We start from the raw sequence: 20,803 nt of genomic DNA, 5'->3' as shown, positions 1-20,803 counted from the left end.
CCCTCATGAGGTTTTGGTAAAGATTAATGGAAATAAAACACCAAAAACAGCGTCGGGTACCCAGTAAGGGCTCAGTAAATACGTAATAGCTATTAAGATGTTTTCTACGAAGGACTGAATTATGTCGAGAGAAGGAGGCACCTTGGCTAAGCTAGTTAGTAGCAGAGCCAGAATTAGAAGTCGTTTCTTCTCATTTCTAATTCAACACTCTTTTCTGTCATTGCATCATGTTTGAAAACAATGTACTGTTTATTTTCTTCTATGTATCATTAGCGTTTCCGCTTGCAAGACATTGCTTCCCTGTCAGTGCAGACAAACTTCCACAGTGGTTTCCTTCGGGAAAAACAAGGTTGATCTGTTTCTTTCACTCCCTAATTAATATATCACATTTAGAGTGAGTACACGGCTCGCTTGGAAAAGGCAAGACTTTTCCATTTTCAGGTCTTCAGACACTGACATCGCAGCCTGACTTTAAACAGTATGAAATTACCCATGACATTTAGAATTTAATAAGCACCCTGATTGTTTCTGTGTCTGTAGAGAAAGTAACGGCATCTTTTCCTTTTTTCATCAAATAAATCATCCTTAGGACCCAAGAGCCTCTGCTCTCTATGATGCGTTGATCAACAGTGAAAGAACAAACACGTCGAATGCTGAAACGTGGGTGACGGCCTCTTGGGGATCCTCTCCAGGAGACTGCAGCCTCCCAAGGAACCCTAGACTTGAAGAGATGGCAGCTTCCTCAGAGATTCTGCAGCCCAGCTCCTTCCTCTTTACAGATGAGAAAACTGAGGTCAGAAAGGTGAAGTGACTCCTTTTTGCAAAGTCATTTAGCTGGTTGGTGGTAACGAGGGATTTCGAACCCATTTCTCTTCTGACTTTGGATGGATTTCTCAAAAGTCTTCCTGCATTATTAGGCTGGCCAGTCCAGGGTGCCGCTTGTCTCTGCGAATCAAGTTTTATCGGAACAGTCAGGCTCGTTCATTTCCTCGTTGCCCGTGGTTGTGTCTCACTCCAGGGGCAGAGGTGAGTACTGATGGCAGAGGCCACGTGGCTGCAGAGCCTAGAATGCTTACACTGTACCGTGTAATTGCCATCCCCTAAATTGAAATAATTTAATTAAAATAACATCGGGTACCAAATCAGGATTGGTGACAGGGTTAACCGCTGGTTAGGATTGTCTGGTTCACGATGCACCTTCGGTTCTGCCCTCATTCGGGGGGTGCTCATTTACACACGCGGGGGGGGGTTGGACTGCAGGGGACAGGAGCAATGCCGTTTTGACGCTGAGCATTTTGCATTATTGAAAAAACCTGTTAGATTAATAGCTTCCTCAGCATCAACTAGAAGGGGAGTCCTGTGTGTATGTCCACACAACTAATTATGTAGACACTGCGTAGATGGAGGTTTTAAATTTTATTTTTATTGATTCTTAGAGAGAGAGGAAGGGAGAGGGAGAGAGAGAGAAACATCGATGTGAGAGAACAACATGGGTCAGCTGCCTCCTGCACACCCCCTACGAGGGATCGAGCCCGAAACCCAGGCATGTGCCCTGACCGGGAATCGAACCAGCAACCTTTTGGTGCATGGAGGACACCCAACCAAATGAGCCACACAGGCCAGAGCAGACGTGGGCCTTTTTCAACTCAACAATCTTTTCTCTCCAAGACTTGCTACGAATCTCTAAAGCGGTGGGTACCAAGTTTGCCTGATCATCTCAAGCAACCTCAAAGTCCCCTAGAATATAGACTCCCAGGACCCTCCCTCAACTCTCTAGTCAGTACATCTGGGTTTATGTTTGGGAATCTGTCATTTTGTTTTACTTTTTAACCTTCGAAAGGCAATTCTGATGATCAGCCAGCTTTGGGTATCAGCGGATGGACATTTGCACGTTTGTCTCAGTCCTTCCTCTGCTCCTGTAGGCCTCTAAGCCAGGCGTCTTCCTCAGCCCCACGCTGTGGTCGGGAGGCACACTGTTCCTTGCCCTTGCTGAACGAGGGGGGCACCTCACAGGCCACACTGTGTATTTCCTCGGCATCCAGTATAGAAGTGCAGACGTGCTCTGCCTTAATTGTGGTTACCGTGGCTAGTTATGCTTTTCTTCCTGTCATGAGATTTTTTGCTTTCCCTTTGCATTTGCACAGAGACCTCAAATGACAAATTCATTCTGATTTCTTCTGCCTTTTAACTACAAAGGTGAGGTTTATAGGCACCCAGAATTTAGGTGATAAAAGGCTGTGTTTTACCCTGTATGTTTCTTGAACCTGCAGTAGAGATGTTGATTTTTTTCTAATTTTTTTCTTTGAATATTACTCTATGCTGAGACTTATCCCCAAAGGACTTGGTTATGGTCTTGGTACATCGTGACACAGGCTAGATCATGTCCCTTGTTTGGAAGACAGACGACCTAACCATTTACCTGGGAGACCTTTGGCCCTTAGGAAGACAAGGAGTTTGGCCCCCAAACTCAGACCCCCGAAGGGCCATGCAGTGTAGATCTCTGATGTGGGGCATGAATAGTGATCACCGCCGGGGGACCCGAGCAGAGCTGCTGGGAAGTGCGGCCCCGCGCCACTGGAGGATCTCTCATGGACTGTTGTCACTTGCAGTGTCCACTTGTTTCTTTCTAATCGCTTTTAGGACAGGAAGCCAGAAATGAATCTGAAGAGATAAAAAGGTGGGTGAATGAGAAGCAGAGTCATTTCACATGCCTCTGACATAAACGTCTCATCGTGGGGCTACTGGTGTCAGGAAAAATTGCAGAAGACTTTGAAATGGCCAGAAAAACCTAACCTTGGGGGGTTACCTTGGTCTTTTGTCATCTGTGAGCTATTTTCCTACAGTGAACATTGTAGACAGCAGATAGCAACAATGCAAATGATTCTTGTCTTGGGCCTGCAAATAAATTGTACCCCGCAGAGTACAATGGCTCTTCCATCTGCCCTCGGGGAAGAAGTCAGTTTTGAATCTACGAAGGAAATTCTTTCGTGTATTCCTGTGAACACTGTGTGTACTTTGAACTGGTTGGAATTTTTTACTGTTTCCTCTTTAATTAATAGCAAAGAAAATCTTTGACAAGCATTTATTTTACATGTGTATGAAAGTCATGTTACCCTCTATGTGTATAAATGTACATACATATCATATCATCATATACATATTTTATATCTCTATATATTAATTCTGAAGACTGAGCGGACTCATTGGGGTTTACCAAGCTGTAGTGGATTCTTCCCTCTCTATAACTGATTCATCCTTGACCTGCTAACGTAACTCCTTATTGGGCACTGTCCTTTGACAGCCATTACAAAGGGCCTTCCCAGTGTGTCTCTCTACAATATGATTAAACACACTCACTTGAAATCAGTGTTTTGAGGACATCTTGTAGAATCCTCTAGACTGGCATTTAAAATCACCCAACTAGGAACCTTAGCCACGTACAGTGGTACCTCAGGTTTCGAACGTCTCTGTTGACGAACATTTCAGTTTACCAATGCCATAAACCTGGAAGGAAACGCTTCGGGTTTCGAACACGCCTCGGACGTCGAACGTGCCACACGGCTTCCGCCGAGAGCAAGATCCTGAGGCCTAGCCGTTGGCTGTGGATCCCTTGGTTTTTGAACATTTCAGAACTCAGATGGTCTTCTGGAACAGATCACATTCAAACACCGAGGTACCCCCCCGCCCCCACACCAGTGTATGTCTGTTGTTGAGGATATAGCCCTAATGTGAAGTGGAAGAGTGCTTTGAAATTCCGTTTTGCCCTTCAAACTCAAAACTCCCTTCATTACGGCTAGACCCTCAGCGTGGCCTTACCTTTGTAAAGTACAGACACAGCTGCCTTTTCTCTTCTCCTACTGGCTGCTTTGATCTTTTCTTTAGTAGCTTCGCATGCAGGTATTCGACGCGCTCCCTCTGCACGCTTGGGTAGAAGGAGGCTGACACCAGGATTTTCAGTTGCATCAGGAAGGAGGACAACAGTCCTAGCACCACTAGTATCACAAGGATAATACTGAGAGGAACCCAGGTCTTAGACAGAAGGAGCTTTGGTTTAGGGATGCAGGTGGGCTCAAACAGAGATACATTAAAGAGGGAATCATGGATGATGTTTTGAGTTCCTTGCTCCTAAAATGAAAGAATAAAATCATCAAGATCTATGCCGTTTCACACTCTTTCAGCATCTTTCTCAATACTGCCCTGCAACACATGTCATTTGTCTTAAAATAGGCAGGAAGCTTCGGCAGAAGGAGCTGCCGTGGTTCCTTTTGTGCACTGTGGTTGGAGGAAAGCGGAGGGGTGAGCCTTGTCTGCAGCTATTGCAGCATTTTCCAAAGTGGGTTTGTGGAAATATAGGTTTCCTTGAAAGAGGGTATCGAATAAATTTGACTACTTGTCCCTTCTTTGGAGAGTCACGGTGCCCATAAGACTGTTGAAGGCTGAGAAGACGGCCGAGAAATCTGCTTACCGTCAGCCAGCAGTTATCCTAACACATTTGACTGCACAACCCGTTTTTGTGGAGCACCTGTTTCTACACTTTAGTGCATGTGGGACTATTGAAAGATGGTTTTAGCTCAGCTGGGGGAGAGGAGAAGGTGTTTGGAGCGTAGTCCCTTAAGACCGAGCCATACCCTCCCCATTAGACTGCAAAGTCACAAAGATGCAGAGACACTAAATGATGTTCTAAGTCAACATTCTAGAGCTTGGGGACAGGGGAATTATTCTTAGTGTAAGAATACTAGGAAGAGTATTTACTGAAGGCGGCTCTAAACTCCTATTTTTAGAAGTCTCGAAATAGGACATTTTCTTATCTCTTGGACGCTCAGGAGGGGTGCATTCGTTCCTGGGTGAAAGCAAGAGAACAGATCAGTTGCCCTCAGCAAACTGACACAGAGGGCAGAAGATGACATTGAGCGACCCAGCCAAGCCGCCAGCGAGAAAAGCCTGTGCTGATTCAGCTCCTCCTTTTCCCTGACCTGAGAAAGTCATTTAATCTCTCAGTGGATTTGTTTTCTCATTTGGTAAAACAGGAATTAATGGACCAGAGCCTGCCCGTGAATAAACTACTCCCAGTGTAAATTAAGCACCTTGGGGATGGAGCATTAACCTAACAGACTGGAGTACTTAGTAAGTTATTATCACCCCTGCACCCCAGAGTCCTGGGGCCAGGAAGAGGTCAATGACTTCTCAAAAAGTGACCCCAGCCACACCCAGAGAACACCATGCACCTTGGATCTACCCTAACACCTGGGAGTCCCAAACCAGGGACATCTATGCAAATGTGACGTGAAATCTGTAATTTCCCCAGCACTGCGGCTGAGCAGTGAAAGGCATTTGCATTGCCTCTACTTTTCTCTTATTAAGATAGTTTGCTTACAATTAAGTAGAGAGATTTCTATCCCCAGAGCAAAGGCGTGCACTCTTTTTAATACTATAGAAGAGACAAACACATCGATTGAGTCAGTGATGAGAAATCCTGCAATAAGGGCACAGCGGGTGTTGGGTCCGGGGAGAAGTTATTTAGTCTCGGTCTCTCACCAGGGGTTTTGCAGCTGGGAGTCAGGGCTTCGTAAAGATTGAATCGACGGTTTTGTACACGTTTGGTGGAGGGTAACGTGGAAGACAAATGAACTCTCTCAAAATCCCGAGCAATGTACTAAATGGCACCCTGATGTTTTAAAATGTGTTTACATCTCTTAAGCAAACAATTTGCCAGGACAGCGTTGAGTAATGTACAGAGAACCTGCTCTGGCATCAGACAGTCCTGAAAAGTTCATCTAGACAAATTCTATGCACATAGTAGGCACTCAATGAGCAGCAACGATGGCTATTTTTTCTTACAATGCTAGCTCAATTCAGGTCATTTCCTAACTTCTTTATTTAAAATTGTATGAAACTGGGAGAGACATAGTGGCAAAACTTGAGCCGGCGTCTCTCTACCTGCTTGACTTCACCTTTGCAAATCCGTGGCATCCTGGGTAAGGGCAGGGCACTGCCAGTCACGGGGAGGCTGCTGGTGGCGCAGTGGCCCAGGCACCACAGGAGAGGGTCTGAGAGGAGCTGTCACAGCAGCCTCACCCTCACATCTGTTCCAGTGCCCATTGGCCTGCTGTCACTGTGAGTGGACGTGGTGGCCTCTGCCGCCAGGACACGAGCCCCTCCGTGGCAGCCATCAGGATCCAGACAGCTTTGCAACCCCAGGACCCAACACCCAAAAATGTATTTTTGAGGACACTGTCACTGGAAAGCTTCTGGGCCTTTTTTCAAAGGCAGAACTTGGATACGTTTCTCCCCCCTTCTGTCTAAAATGGTGAGAATTCACAAAACAGGCATGGCGTTGACTGAGAGAGAAACAAATGAGAGAAGAGCAAAAAGAGGAAGGAGGGGAGAGACCTGAGGGGGGAGGTTAATCAGAGAAACAGGAGGCAAAGGGCGGGGCGGGGAGAACTGGCTCTTTTCCTAGCCGCCCCGCAGGATCCAGCGGGTCTGAAAATCCTGTTAGACTTTCATGCAAAGCACATCTCCCATTACCCACTCTGCTCCAGAAACCCAGAGCTCTGGGGCTCTGGTAATTAACTCAGTTCTGCAGGGGACACACGGTGCGCAGAGTAATCAACTCTGAGAAGCAGCCCAGGGCGAGCAGGGCGGGAGCCGGGACGGACCTGCTGAGCCAGGAGGAAAGGGGCGGAAAGTGTGGACACAGCAGGAGGAGCCCAGCCCGGAGACAGAGACCTGGAAAGTGGGGCCTCCAGGGAGGGTTTGCAGGCGAGGCCCCCGAGGGTTTCCCCAGCACCCAGCACAGCCCACAGGCGCTCCATAGGGAGAAGGAAAGCAGCCGTGTGGAGGCAAAGGGCGGGTTCTCCCTTAGAGTCTGAAGGGAGTGTGGCTCGGCCCCCCCCCCCCCCCGATTTCACCCCAGCCGCTCATTTCAGGCTTCTGGCCCCCAGAACTATAAGAGAATAGATTTCCGTTGTTTCAGCCTCTCACTTTGTGGTCATTTGTTACAGCAGCCACAGGAAACTAACACAGTGACCCCAAATTTTCAGAATGATACACTCTAACGCGGGACTTCAATTTAACCTTAGACGGATGGGCTCCGTCTACGTGCGAGGCTCTGTGCCAGGCACCGGGGACCCAAAGCTGGTGAGACACGGCCCTGCCTCGGGAGGCTCATGACCCTTCCCGACAGCCCGGCAGCCAGGCCGAGGCAGCCGGCCAGGGCCTGCGGCCGCCTACCTCCCTGTGCAGCTTCAGGTGGACCTCCAGCGCCGGCAGGCTCCGGGAGTGTCTGCTCACTGAGAAAATGAGCCGGTACAGCAGGGAGTCGATGGCCGCGAACAGCACCCAGAGGCAGAGGTGGGTCAGTATGGGGAGGAAGAACAGGCCCAGGTTTTTCCTCTCTTTAGGCGTCAGCCGGAAGGACGGGATGACCACATACTTCTTCCTCTCCCTCCCGCTCAGCGGGAGGACGCAGGGTCTGTGCTGACGCCTCTCCCTCTCGTCAAACTGAACAAACGCCCTGGTGATGTAGATGTTCTCAAACTTCCAACCGCAAGGGTCCAAAAAGCGCTTCATGAAGAGGCCGGTGCCGAGAAGCACCAGCAAAAGCCCCGCCAGGGCCAGTAGCTGCCGTCCCAGGGAGGACACCGCCTCTGTCGCCGTCACCAACTGGTACAAGACCCCCACGACTCGGCCTTTAGTGTCATTTAGCTGGGCCTCCAGGGCTTGGCTGGGACTGGAAAGAGAGACTGCCAGAGTCTGGTTCCAAGAAACAAGGCCATCGAATAGATTCAGGTGAGTGGCAAGGCCGTAAATCCACTGAATTGCTTCAATATACTTTTGCAAAAGTGGCAAATGTATGGAAAAGCTCTTTGCCCTCAGGTTGCAAGTCATACTGTCCAGGAGACCTTTGAAGTTGTGAAAGATATTTTCCACGTGTCCGAAGATCACCAGCCCTGTGCCCACTGCAATCAGGGCGTTCCTGCCCTCCCGCAGGCCGCAGGAGAGGGCGAGGAGGGCGAGGAAGCATCTCGCGTGCTTGGAGCAGCTCAGCAGAGCGCTCACAATCACCCAGGAGGTGACGAAGACTGTGAGCGAGGACAGAAGCCAGGAGAAGGCCACCGAGAGGAGGCCCACTGAAAGGAGAGCAACGAAACAGCAAGTTCCCAAGTGTTGCGCGAAGCCCATCCATCCCGGGCTTCTTGGAGACACGTACATCCCCCAGAGACTTAGGAGGATACCGGCGCCTGAGTTCCAGACCCCCATGCTCTCTGTGCCCCTGGAAATGAAAAAGAGACCGGGGTCAGATGTTACTTTCCAATGTCCTCTGTCACCTGGTAAAGGGCGTGGTGGTAGACTCATTGCAGAGAAAGGCCATAATCCTGTAACTTTCTTGGTCCCCATACCCCTTGCAACGTGACTTTCCAAATTCTCCCATCAAGAGGTGAGAGAAATAGAACCCATCAAGGGGCGGGCTCCATTTCTCCAACCCTTGAGTTTCGGGTGACCTTGTGACATCTTTGGCCAATAGAATGTGAGAGAAGGGGCCGTGTGCCAATCCTGAGTCGATGGTTCAGTCCTGCCTTTCTCTTGAAACCCTGCTGACAACTTTTTAACAAGTCCAAGTGTATTAGCCTCCTATTGCTGCTGTGGCAAGTTCCCACAAACTCAGTGGCTTATAGAAACACATATGTGCTCTCTTACAGTTCTGGAGGTGAGAAGACTAAAATGGGCCCAGAGGGCTGCGTTCCTTCTGGGGGCTCAGCGGGTGGATCCGCCTCCTTGCCCTTTCCAGCTCCTAGAGGCTGCCTGCGTTCCTCGGCTCCTGGACTCTCCACCATCTCGAAGCCAGCGACACTGCATCTTCTTTTCTCCCTGACCTCTGCTCCCACCCTTGTACCTTCTCTCTGTAACCCTCCTGCCTTCTTCTCATAAGGCCCCCTGTGATTATACTGGGCCCAGCCAGATAATCCGGGAAGATCTCCCATCTCAAGATCCTTAAGTACCTATCTAGAGTCCCTTTAACCACGAAAGGGAACATTTTCACAGGGGCTGGGCATTTAGACATGGACATCCTTGGGGGTGGGGGTGGCATCACTCAACACGTCACCCATCCATTGCGTCAACTCAGTCAATAGCTAGCTAACTGCCCAGCGATCCTCCGTCTGGGTTCAGGCTAAAAGCAGTTAATGAAGGGTGGAAATGAGATGGGGAAATAGGCAAGTTAGAAACAAACCCGTGGACATTCCTCCAGCCATAAAGTAGAGGGCTTGCAGCCCCCGGCACGTAATCTGAATGGAAATGCTCAGCACAGAAAAGAGATATGAGGAGAAATTAGGTGTTAAAGAAAGGTCATTACCATGTGGAACTGGCCTTATCAGAGATGCTCCAAGAGAACGTTCTTACTTTATCCGGAGGAAAGTGAACAGGAATGGTGGTTAGAAGGGGGACCAGCAAAAGCGCGAAGTTCTTTTTTTCCTGCAACCTTGCTTCCTTCCCGAATTGGAGGTGGGTTTGAAGGCTGGCGGTGTTCTGTGCACCGACGCCATTCCCAGACCTCTCTGGCCCCGAAATCACCGATGGCGCCCTGTGCTCCTGACCTTTCCCCAGCATCGCCAGCCCAAGTGAGGCTGCTCCCCTGCGTGGTGGGAGGACTTGAGCGGTCAGAGGTGGGCAGGGGGCGGGGGACAGGGGCAGGACAACCAGCACCGCAGGAGGCCGGGAAATGCTGCCTCTCCTAGGTGTGTCCTCATTAACTTTCTTTGTCATAGCTTTGGATGGGACCCCAATCCATTATTTGACTAATTGATGCACTAATAGGTACCAATTGCCTCTTGTGTCCCAGGCACTTTACCTAAAGCATCTCCCAAAGCCTCTGGAGGCAGGTGCGCTTTGGGTTTCACACAGGGGACACTGAGGCTCAGAGTGCTCACTGAAATGTGTCAGCGATCACACGGAGAGCAGGTGGAGAGTGGGATTCAGACCAGGCCCCTCCGACTCCTGCCCACCTCCCTGTCCCCTGCGTTGTGCCCAGATTCCATGACTCGGTTATGTGACAGGATGCTCAGCTCACCGTGTACCCGCTGGAAACACATCCCGCACCCGACCTGTGTGTCACAGCCCCACTTCTATCTGCTCATCTTTTCTCCCTCATCAAAATAGTTGACTCTGTAAGGATATGTCTCAAATCAGATTTCTCTCTAAAGCAAATCCAAAATCCCAGCTGTTTTATTTTTTTTTTTCTATTACCCTTTATGAGGTACCATTTCACTTGCTTCCTAAAAAATTAATAATGTACATTTTGGATTCATCTGTTCCATCTCCCTTTGTACAGTGTGTTCTTAATACCGATATTTCTCTGAAAGTAAGAAACAGATTTATGGACACATTAAAACTTTAGCATTCAGCAATAAAATCTGATATCAATTAAATAAGATATATGACTGCAATTTTGTCCTGTAAGAGGCCCATGTTTTCTTAACAAGCAACAGATCTAATATTATCCCCTTTGTTTTTGTGTGAAAACAGCATGTCACCCAAAGACACCAAAGCTTCCTGCAGTGAGAGGACTGAGAGCATCTCTCCTGCTTTATAGCTCAAGCCGCAGAGGAGAGAGAGCTCTGGATCATGAGCCCGAGGCGGGCGCTCTGGTCTGCCCTTCCTGCCACTGTCCAGTGTGGCCTTGATTTCTTCTCCAATACGCTCCTCGTTTGAATAAAAGACCTGCCTAAGCCCTCTCCTGCTGAGGTTTAACGATGGGAGCTTTACCAAACACCCTAAGACGCCAGGAAGGAAGGTGCCCAGTAAACGCAATCCATTTGCTGTCACGGAAAATTGAGGACCCCCCCTTCTGTGAGGCTCTGTAGGCGGGGACCCAATGCCCCAAGGGGAGGCGAGGCTCGGGGACAGGCGCTGGCTTGCACCCCCGCACTGAGGCCTGCTGGCTCCTTCCCTCTTGCTCCCGCGCAGGCCCGCTCGTTCTGCTGATCTTTCTCTCTTCACACAGCCCCGGTTCTTTCCTTTTCAGCAAATCAGTGAACCGAGATTCGGACAAGGCGGTTGTTTATCTCTTTCTCAAAGACTTTTTTAAGCAGATACCCAGATTCCTATATTTTATTTTTAGAGCTGGAAGAAATCTTAGAGATCACAGCTGCTTCAACTTGAGGATGTCATCACGGGGGAGTCTCGTGGAAGTGCCGGTTTTGATTCCAAAGGTCTGGAGTAGCAGCTGAGGTCCTGCATCCCTAACAAGCTGCAGGTGGGGCTGATGCTGCTCATGTGAGGACCCGGCACGGGTTCAAGCTCTAGTGTCCAGCACTGTCCGATAGCACCTCCTGCGATGACATAATGTCCCATCTGTGCTGTCCAGTAGGGGTCGGCACTAACCACACTCGGCAACTGGGCACTTGAAGTGGGGCTTGTGCAACTGAGGGGTTGAATTTTTACCTTCCTTGAGTGTTAATTAATTTAAATGTAAGTGGCCTCCTGTGACTGGTGTCTCTGCATGAAGGGCACAGCACTAGATGACGGACACCTGGCCGGCTGGTTTCCACAGGTGAGGAAGTGAAAGAGGCTAAGGGACAGGCCGAGCCCTCCTGGCGTCAGACACGGAGCTCGGAGTGAGCCCCCAACTCTCCACCATCAGTGACACATTTCCCAGCACATCAGCATCTCATCTAACTTTTCATGACCCCTGTTTAAAAATCCTCAGCAGGGTTCCTGAGCTAAATGGAGCTAAATTTCCCACAAAATACATAATTAGAGAAGTGAACAACCCATAGCATCTGTGCCTCTCTCCAAGAATTAGCTAAATAGTAATAATAATAGACAGTTACCAAGTTGTTAACCCAGTGCCTGGCTACTACTTTAGCGTCTGATATACATTATTGTTAATCTTCACTGAAGCTCCGTATGATATCTAAATATTTTACATAAGGAAAGTGAGTCTCAGAGAGGTTAAGTGACTTGCATAAGGTCACACAGAATAAGTGGAAGAACCAGGATTCTAACCCATGTTTAAGTGACACCGAAGGTTCAACGGGCAGCTTCTCAGACCCTCTTTAACATGGTTTTCAAAGAGCAGCTTCTAAATGTGGTTGAAACACATTCCCGGAATCCCAATCCTGCATGCATCCTGAAATGCGGATTCCGCGATGCCAATATAAGCACCCCCTTCACTGTCATCTGCATCTGGTGTCCTCCACCTCCTCGGCCGGCACACTCACTGAACCCTCCAGATGGCTGCAAGTCCCCGTCTGGGGGTCAGGCCCATCCTGGTCTGAGGTCCAGGAGGCAGAACCCTCCTTCTTAAGTGAGCCAGGGTCAGGGGATGGGAGGTGCATTCAGTGTTGGGCCCAACTCCCTTGAGCTGGGGGTCAGGGTCGGGACCCTTCTGTGCTGGAAAATCAGAGCGGTGGGAGCAGCACTCAGCATCTCAGATGCCTGCAGGGGTCACACAGACACCTGGGAGGGCGAAGGAAATCAGGAGATACAGATACTTTGGGGGGTTGAGGAGTATGAGGCGATGGCGGTGGAGAATCTGTGCCCCAATTTAAGCTCCAGGAGCGGCAGCCCCCAGCCAGCAAATTTTCTTCTAGGCTGTATGAAGACAAGGTTGTATAGTTGCCAGGTTTTCTGATTTTTTTTTCAAGAGAAGTCAGAAATCCAGATTTCTTTGGGTGACATCTGATTTTTTTTTTTTTTTAGGTAGGCTCACATTATTTTTAAACACCCTGGCTGATTCTGTCCGCTGGTGGCCGGTTTGCAACCCTTGTTCTTTGGGGAATCCTCGCATTACTTTTTCTTCCTCTCTGCTCCGCCTCCCTCCCCACCTTACCCTTCCTCTTCTCTGATTATCTGAATTACCTTTCCCTCTTTTGCCCCTGGGACATTTTTAAATCATGCTGTAGGCCAGTTTCCAGTCTCGTGCCTAAAGGTTTTTCTCTATGCCTTGGGAATATTTATTTTTGCCCCCAGAGCTCTAATTCTACTATATTCCCTTCCCTTATGCTACTGGACGGAGCCCCTCCCTCTCCATTGCTTCTTCCAGCTGCTTCTAATACATTAACCTGCAGTCTCTCTTTATGTCGCCTCCGTCACCAATAATGTTTATGACCTGTCTCAACATCCTTGCCTCCCGGGGATCTACCGAGAGCATATTCCCAGAGGCACTGCCGCTTTCCTGCCTGGACCCCGAACCTGCACTTTGCACCGAACCCGGCGGGGGAACCGCGCCGGAGCCCACAGGAGGGTGTCACAAGCTGAGCCCCGTCCCTCTTTCGCGTGGTTAAAGCAACTTCGTGTGGCCGAGTGGACGGACGCAGGGAAAGGAACAGGGCTGGCGAGGAGGAGCCCTGGGCCCCGCGGGAGCCTCGCGGGGCCTCGCAGCCTGTGCATCCGGCCTGAGCAGACGCTTAGCCGCTTTCACGCAGGGCTGAGCTGTTGCCATGGGAAACAGAAGTGGCCAAGCGTCTCCATCAAGCCTGCACGTGCCAGCAGATGCCAGCTGCCAGGGGCACGCACAGTGGATGCGAGTGTTTCCCCTGGGAGGTACTAAGTGTCAGTGGCATGGAGTGCATGGGCTCCCAGCCGCCACCCCCCCCCCCCCCAAGGCCCTGTTCACCGGCTCTGTCGGGGAGTCAAGGAGACCAGCGCTCCTGAGCACCGTCCTCTGAGTGCAGATCGGCTCTCAAGGGGCAGGGAACCCATCCTTGCTTCACGTACAAGGCCCAGTGAGCAGCCATCACATATGGGGCCCTGAGATAATACTAAGAACCGCCAAACAAAAGCCCCCCTCCGGAGCCTTCTAGATTGGGGGATGTTGAAGATGCACATCGCCACAAGGCTCCAGCTCTGGCCAACAGAAAGGGCCTGGAGATGACGCTGGAAGCTGTCCTACTGCTCCCCCCTGCCCCACTTGTCCGACATCCTGAAATTTCCATTAAGTGAGACCAACTCTTTCTGACTTGCTGCCCAGGCAGAAGCCAATGGCTTATGCTCAACAAGCCCAGATACAGTCTGCAGACACCCTGGGGAAAGGAGACCCAGACGGACACTCCCTCTGCCCCGTGGTCTCCTGCACACCTACCCTGCCGAGCCCCCTGCGGGAGCCTGGTCTGAACCCATCACCCCTCTCGCTGTCTTCAGGGCTTGATGGGAATCTCCTTTTAAAAGAAATTTGGACAGAGGGCAGAGTGGAATAGAAAAGGGCATAGGCCGGGAGGGGGCCTGTGGTCTAGCCTGCCTATATCCAGAAGGGGCTGCGTGACCTTGGACGGGTCCCCTCACCTCTCCGGACCTCAGATCCCTTGGCCTAGCCCAGTTCTGAGGCTCCTGCCACCCAGGTCTCTGGAATAAAGGCAAAGAGCAGCGGAGCCGCTGTGGGTGCTGGCACTTTGCAGCGGTCCGGCTCCCGTAAGTGGGACAAAGAAGACTAAAGCAACTCTTCTTCTTTTCTCTTTTGCTTTCTTAAAAAAAAAAAAAAAAAAATTCTTGCAGACTTATCATTTGATTCCGAACAGGCTGTTCTCTCCGCCTGCCAAAACAGCCCGGCCGAGGTGGAGTGAGCCCCGCCCTTGGTTCAGTCACTCCTGCGTCGGGACTGTCAGGCTCGCCTTCCTCTGTGGCAGCAGCCTTGACGCGAGTAAGGAAAGATTCATGAACGGGAGCTGGGCCCCGTGCACAGCAGGGCGCTGGCGAGGCCGCAGCTTGCCCCGCAGCTCGCCCCCAGGGCCCCAGCCCCGCCCTGCCCCGCCCCGCCGCCCAGCTCCAGGCTCAGTTCTCCAAAGGCTGGAGAAGCTCAAGTCACCTCAGGCTGCTCTGTTGAGAGGACACTCACGCCAAGCCCTTCCCTGAAATGCAGGTATTCAGATGCCTCGGGCCCGCACTTGCAAAGACTGTCTGATATTTCTGCATGTAGGTAACTGTCAGGGCTTAAAGTAGCCTCCAGCCTCAATTGTTTATCTGAATTTGCTAATATTTATTTTTTTCTTGAAAAAAAAGGCAATTTCAAAAATAAGATTACTCTGAAAGTTTACTTACCGGTTCCTTTCAGGCTCTTCTTTGCTGCAAAGATGCCCTTCCCACAGGCTGGGAGGCTTGATATAGGACAGGAAAAGGGAACCAGAATGCAAGAGGGTCACAACACCGTGAATCAGCCGCTGTATTTCCCACACAAAGTGACTAAGTCATTTGATATTGCAAAGGGGGTAATGGATGCAAAGGAACAACATATTTCTTTCTGGTGTTTTCCTCAGAATAGATGGCCTAGAAAATAATGAAACAGGATATTTTCAAACAGGAGGAGTGTATTCTGAAAACTTGGATGGTCTCCTTCCCTCCTTTCCCTTCAGTCTCATCATCCCCACCCCCAGCAGGGGGCAGTGACAGACATCGCAGTCCCCACTCCTGTCACAGCCGCAGAGGAGATGGCATGAAGCAACTGCCTCAGCAGCGATGACCCAATGACCCGAGACTAGTGTGAAGTTTGGCAGGTCTCCGAGTCTCGCCTGGGACTCTCCATCCAGGAAACAGCTGCAAGCAACCAGCCTGTGTGGCTTCAGGGAACTAGGAAAACCGCCACACCCACCCACAAAAGTGGTCTCCATCTTCTGATTGAGACCATAATATACCTGCAAGAGCTTTTCTTGTGTATGTATATATAAATATATATATTATTTTATTTATTTATTTATTTATTATTTATTTATTTATTTAGAGAGAGGGAGAGAGAGAGAGAAACATTGATGTGAGAGAGAAACATCAGTCAGTTGCCTCCAGCACACGCCCAGACCCGGGACTGAACCCAAAACCTGGGTATGTGCCCTGACCGGGAATCAAACCCACCACCATTCCTACTACAGGACACCTCTCCAACCAACTGAGCCACACCAGCCCAGGCTGCAAGAGCTTTTATCTTAAAATTCATGGATTCCTGACAAAATACAAATATCCCTGAGAAGGGTTGATATAAAGAAAAATATAAAATAAATAATTGTACAGATGGGACCCTGAAAGCTCAGGTCAGACATCATGGTGAAGACTCACAAACATCCGATGTTTAGGAGACGCAGCTATCAATCAATCAATAAACAAGGGTTATAGCAAATTAACATTACAAGAGAATCCGTGAGCATCCTTGGAATGGCTTGAAGCGGGGTGAGTATGGGGCAGGAAGCTGAGTGAGGAGATGAGACCATTGTGGGGACTGGCAACTCCAAAATCTGCAGGTGGGCCATCCTATGGGAGACCCACCAAGGAGGTGCTTTGCAACTTGAATCCAAAGGCGAATATCCGGCAGAATTCCCTTTTCCTCTGGGGACCTCAGTCTTTTTTCTCTTAAGGATTTCAACTGATTGGAGGAGGTCCACCCACATTATGGAGGACAACCTGCTTTACTCAAAGTACTGATTTAAGTGAAGAGCCTGGAGGTTCATGGGGAATGCAGCTGGAGAAAGAAGATCCCAGATGGATGTCCTGATGGAAATATTCATCCTGTGAACAACCAGGACCTGAGGTGTAAAGACAGCTGGAAATGAGCCAGACGAGTGCCTGCAGCATAGCATCCAGGGCACTTCTGTTGAATTGAGTTGCAAACTGAAACTATAAAACCAAATGGATTTTCAGAGGAAGACAGTGTGGAGAGAGAAGAGCAGGAGAGAGAACCTTGGTTTATTGTGTACTGGGTTACAGGGTGCCTTGCTGGCACCCAAAGGGCCAGAGTGGCTGCTGAGTCATCGAGCTCCCAGAACACTCTCAGGGAAAGGTCTGGAGCACAGCTGCCTTCAGGAGGCTGAGAGGAGCCTCCAGCCTGGGGGTGTGGGGCAGGGAAGCAGGGAGGCATTTCAGACCCAGGAAACTGCACAAGGAAATGCGGGGAGACCACTGAGACCGCTGCAAAAGTCTGCATGAGACCGAAGTATAAGGTGCTAGGGCCAAGTGACCACAAACGATGCAGGCAAACCTGCTGGGGCCACATCCCTAATAGCCCTGCACACCAGGAGGCCTGGAGGTGATTTCATTCAAACAAGAAGGTCCAGACTGCAGTGTGGGTGCCTCACTGGGTAACCCAGATGCAATGCTGGGGATCCCAAGACAGGGAAAGACGGGGCATGGAGAATCAGGGGAGAGCTGGGGATCATGAGGGTGGGAGGAAAAATGAGGCCCCAGGAAATGGCCTTTGGTGACTAAGAGGTGACTGGTGCTCTTGAAAGAGTTTCGGTAGGGGGCTGGGAGTGAAGCAGAAGCTAGGAGGGGAAGGGCAAGCCGACAGACACTTTGCAGTAGCGCTAGGGCTGGAAATGGAGAGAAAGAAGGCAGAGGCAGAGAAGCAGTGGTTTTGGTTTTTGGAAGAACAGAAAATTTAGCACATCAGCCTGACAAAGGAGAAGGGACGTAGGAGGAGAGAGGCGAGGAGAAAAGCTGCTGAGGATGGTCTCAGCCCTCTCGGGAGGACAGGGAGCCTTCTGCTCAAAAAGAAGGGAGGGGAGGCAGAGGTGGTGGCTCCCCGAGAGCAAAGCTGGGAGCAGCTGCTAGAGGAAGCACTGGGTGAGGAGTCCCCCGGCACCCAGAGGCCCTCAAGGGGGCCAGGGAGCATGGTGTTGAAAGCCCCAAGCTTTGGAGTAAGGTTTAGACCTTGGAGACTCCAAAATGTGGGTGCAGGTTAATGTCACGGGGCTGAGATGCCGGCAGGTCAGGTAAGCTTCAGCTGTTCCTGGCTCCCAGTGAACGTGGAGAATGAAACAGCTCTCCTCAGCTGGGAATTCTACCTGATTCAGCTCAAATATTCCTTAATGGCTTTGAAAGTCTGCAATTAGTGGGCTGGGCTCCTTGCGAGCGTCTGTGCTCCTCAGATAAATAGCTTCAGGACAGCAGTGGTTGAGAAGGTCTGATGCGCAGGAACCGTCCTGGGTCTACCGCCAGGGCCTGGCGGCCACCAGCCAACTGAAGTTGGGCCTGAACTTCCAGGGTGTCTCTGGGACTCTGCCTGAGGCAGTCAGTCCTGCTGCAATTTTACCACGTGATCCTCTAGTCAGGAGCACCTTCCATTCTTTCTCCTGCCACCAGGAATCTCTGTCCCACAGAAGGGATTTTCGATTTGATGAGCAATGAAGCGCGGCTAATGCCAGGCTCACTTCAGCCCTGTGACTCATCCAGCCCAGGCATCCCTCTGAGACGAGAGGCAGGGCAAGGGTGTTTTTGAGGCTGTAAGACCTGGCCTGGACAAGTGTAGTCATTTTTGCCCATTTAGTAGCTTTTAACCCCTTAAAATTGTGGTAATCTTTTATGAACAACCTATTGGAGGTAATAAGTTTCATTCACATGTTGAAGGAACAATAGGAGGATCCTGTCCCATGAGTCCCACTGTGCCATCTCTGCTCGAAAACTCTCTCCATTTGATTTCAGAGTGACATTCCCAGGTCTGTTTTTCTGAGATTATCCAAGTTAAGGATCTTGGTCATTTCCACGACTGTAATAGGGAACCTTTCAGTGTTTCCCACTCCCTTCTGAACTGAAGCTGCCTCTCTTCCCCCTCCCTTCCCCTTTTTCCTTCCGTCCTTTCTGGGACCTTGTCTGGCTCGTCAGCTTTTTCTCCTGTTCAAGTCTACTTTTTAAGCACAGCCGTGTACCAGGCCTGGACAAGATCCCAGGGCTCCCCTGATGCCAGAGGCTCAGTGATTCCAGAAGCTCAGGTCAGGCTGTTAAGACAGATGCACCTGTAAGGGAGTCTAGACCCAGGAGCAAAGAAGTTCTATGGAAAGGTTTGTGCAAACAATGAACCCTCTCAGGGGTAGAGGTTGGAGTAAGGGAGAACCAGAGAGAAGAGAGAGGGTGAGGCCAGGCTCACTGGTTGGAGAAAGTGGGAGGGAAATGAGCAAAGCACAGGGCCTAGAAGCGCCAGGGCCTGGCCCAGATGAATGCTCTCCCCTCCTTCCCCCCAGCCTTCTCTGAAATCAGACCATGGGTATGTGACTCAACCCTAGCCAGTGGGAAACAGGGGAAGTAAGACATGCATAGGAAGAAATAAGTTCATCTCTACTGGGCATGGTTGTGCCTGACTGTGACTTTTAGAAGAGCTACAATCATTTTTCTAACATGAGGGAAGACAGAGGCAAAATATGGGCCTCTGGGTCCTCAGGGGCATCTGTAGCCACTGAACAAATCCTTGAACCCCACTGCCCCCAAATGTCAGCTTCATTGTACAAGAAAATCATGAGATGTCTATTTATTTCAGAACTTTCTATTCTGTTCCTCAACGGAACACACTTTCTAGCATGCACACCTGGTGACCGTTGCTACAGGCCACTTCCGTGACCCTCTCCTGTTCCTCTTTTCAGCCTCATTGCCTCTCATGCTGGGCAGGCCCGCTGGGCTCCAGCCAGCACCAGAGGAGTCTAGTGATATTATGACCTAACCTGCAGGTGACACAACTGTGTAAGAGTATTACCTTCTAAAGGGACACTGAAGTGAAAATACAAGATCTATGGCATGTGCAACGATAGGATGCCACCTGGCACTCTGAAAAACAATGAGCTATCTTTTGATGTCTCCCAGTTTCAGCTCAACGAATATTTATTGAGAACAAATGATGCATCGACTTTCAAGCTAGTCCCCAGTGCTGTAGAAGAAATGAGCCACCGCCTTTTACTCTGAGGCATTCTCAGTCTAGGGAAGGACTCCAAGATGTAAAATGAGAATTTTAGTACTGAGTTTATTTTCTTTTTTTTCCATCACCATTTATCCCCCTTATACCCTCTTTCACCTCCACCAGTCCCCTTCAATAAAATAAAATCTTAAAAAAATTCCATTATACCATGATCTCTATTACTGAAAAATCATCAAATGTATAGCTCTGAGTGACATCAAAAGTTATAGCATTTCCCAATATCTTCTCCCTAAACTCCCAAGACTTGTGATCTCAAATCACATTGACTTCGAAAACATGGGCTCTGCATATGGCAGCCCCAGAAATGCTTCTTAATCACAGAAGGGGACAGGATAGACCCAGCCCCATGCTAAGGGCTGAGGAGCCATCACTGCAGAAGGTTAGCACTACAGGATGTGCAGTGGCCTGATTGAGGCCGCACAGAGACCCTGCCAAAGAGCAGGTCACGCAGGGTGGCCCGGGGCCACCCCCCTCCCTGGTTACTCTCCAGCAAGAACCAACTTGCTCTCCAGCACTGAAGATTCATCCCAGACCAGGAGATCTGGGTTCAAAATGGAAAGTTCCCTCAGACAGACGATGGAACTTTTAAAATAAATATATAAAAGAAGAGAGTGGAAAAGCATTTGTCTCTTGAGATTAAAACATAATTTAACATGGTGCCTTCATACCATGGAGCCGTAAATAGAAATGAAGAGGCTCTTTAAATACGGAAATGGAACGATCTCCAAAAAATACTGATTGGAAATAAAAATGAGGAGCAGAATGATATGTATCGGATGCATCATTTGTGTAAAAAGAATATATAGGCATATTATTTTGATCTATCTCTCTATTTCTGAAAGGATACACAAGAAGCAAATGAACTGTGGTTGCCTCTAAGGAGGGGCCTGGATGGCTGAAGGCAAAGGGTGGGGGGACTTTTCACTGCATTCCTTTGGTATATTTTGAATTTTGAACCACATGTATTATTGCCTATTCAGAAAAATAAATAACATAAAAACCTCACCAACAATAATAAACATAGTCGTTAACTACAAAATTATAATTTAATATATTATACAAATACAGTATGTGAAAGTTCTTTGTTAATTATATAAATATATTCATATAAACGTATAAGCCAATAACTTACTATAATAGAAA

The 20,803-nt window shown here is 49.5% G+C and overlaps 1 protein-coding gene across 2 annotated transcripts; it reads right to left on the bottom strand.

Annotated features, from left to right (window-relative positions):
- Positions 1–2,586: 2,586 nt before the first annotated feature.
- DCSTAMP (dendrocyte expressed seven transmembrane protein) lies at positions 2,587–8,262 on the bottom strand. Of its 2 annotated transcripts, XM_016224264.2 has the most exons (3): positions 7,234–8,262; positions 3,817–4,125; positions 2,587–2,661 (listed from the first exon to the last, which is right to left on the bottom strand). In XM_016224264.2, exons 1-3 carry the CDS (start codon positions 8,260–8,262, stop codon positions 2,587–2,589), a joined length of 1,413 nt encoding a protein of 470 aa, XP_016079750.2. The 2 variants fall into 2 exon arrangements, with proteins under 2 accessions (XP_016079750.2, XP_087681283.1); XM_087825157.1 differs by lacking the exon at positions 3,817–4,125 and having other exon boundaries at positions 2,637–2,661; positions 7,436–8,262.
- Between the last annotated feature and the right edge of the window lie 12,541 nt (positions 8,263–20,803).

This window comes from Miniopterus natalensis, chromosome 16 (genome assembly GCF_054644295.1).
Source record: "Miniopterus natalensis isolate mMinNat1 chromosome 16, mMinNat1.hap1, whole genome shotgun sequence".
NCBI classification, from domain to species: Eukaryota; Metazoa; Chordata; class Mammalia; order Chiroptera; family Miniopteridae; genus Miniopterus; species Miniopterus natalensis.
Note: the sequence above shows the minus strand (reverse complement) of the source record. Positions and strands in the feature narration are given on the sequence as shown.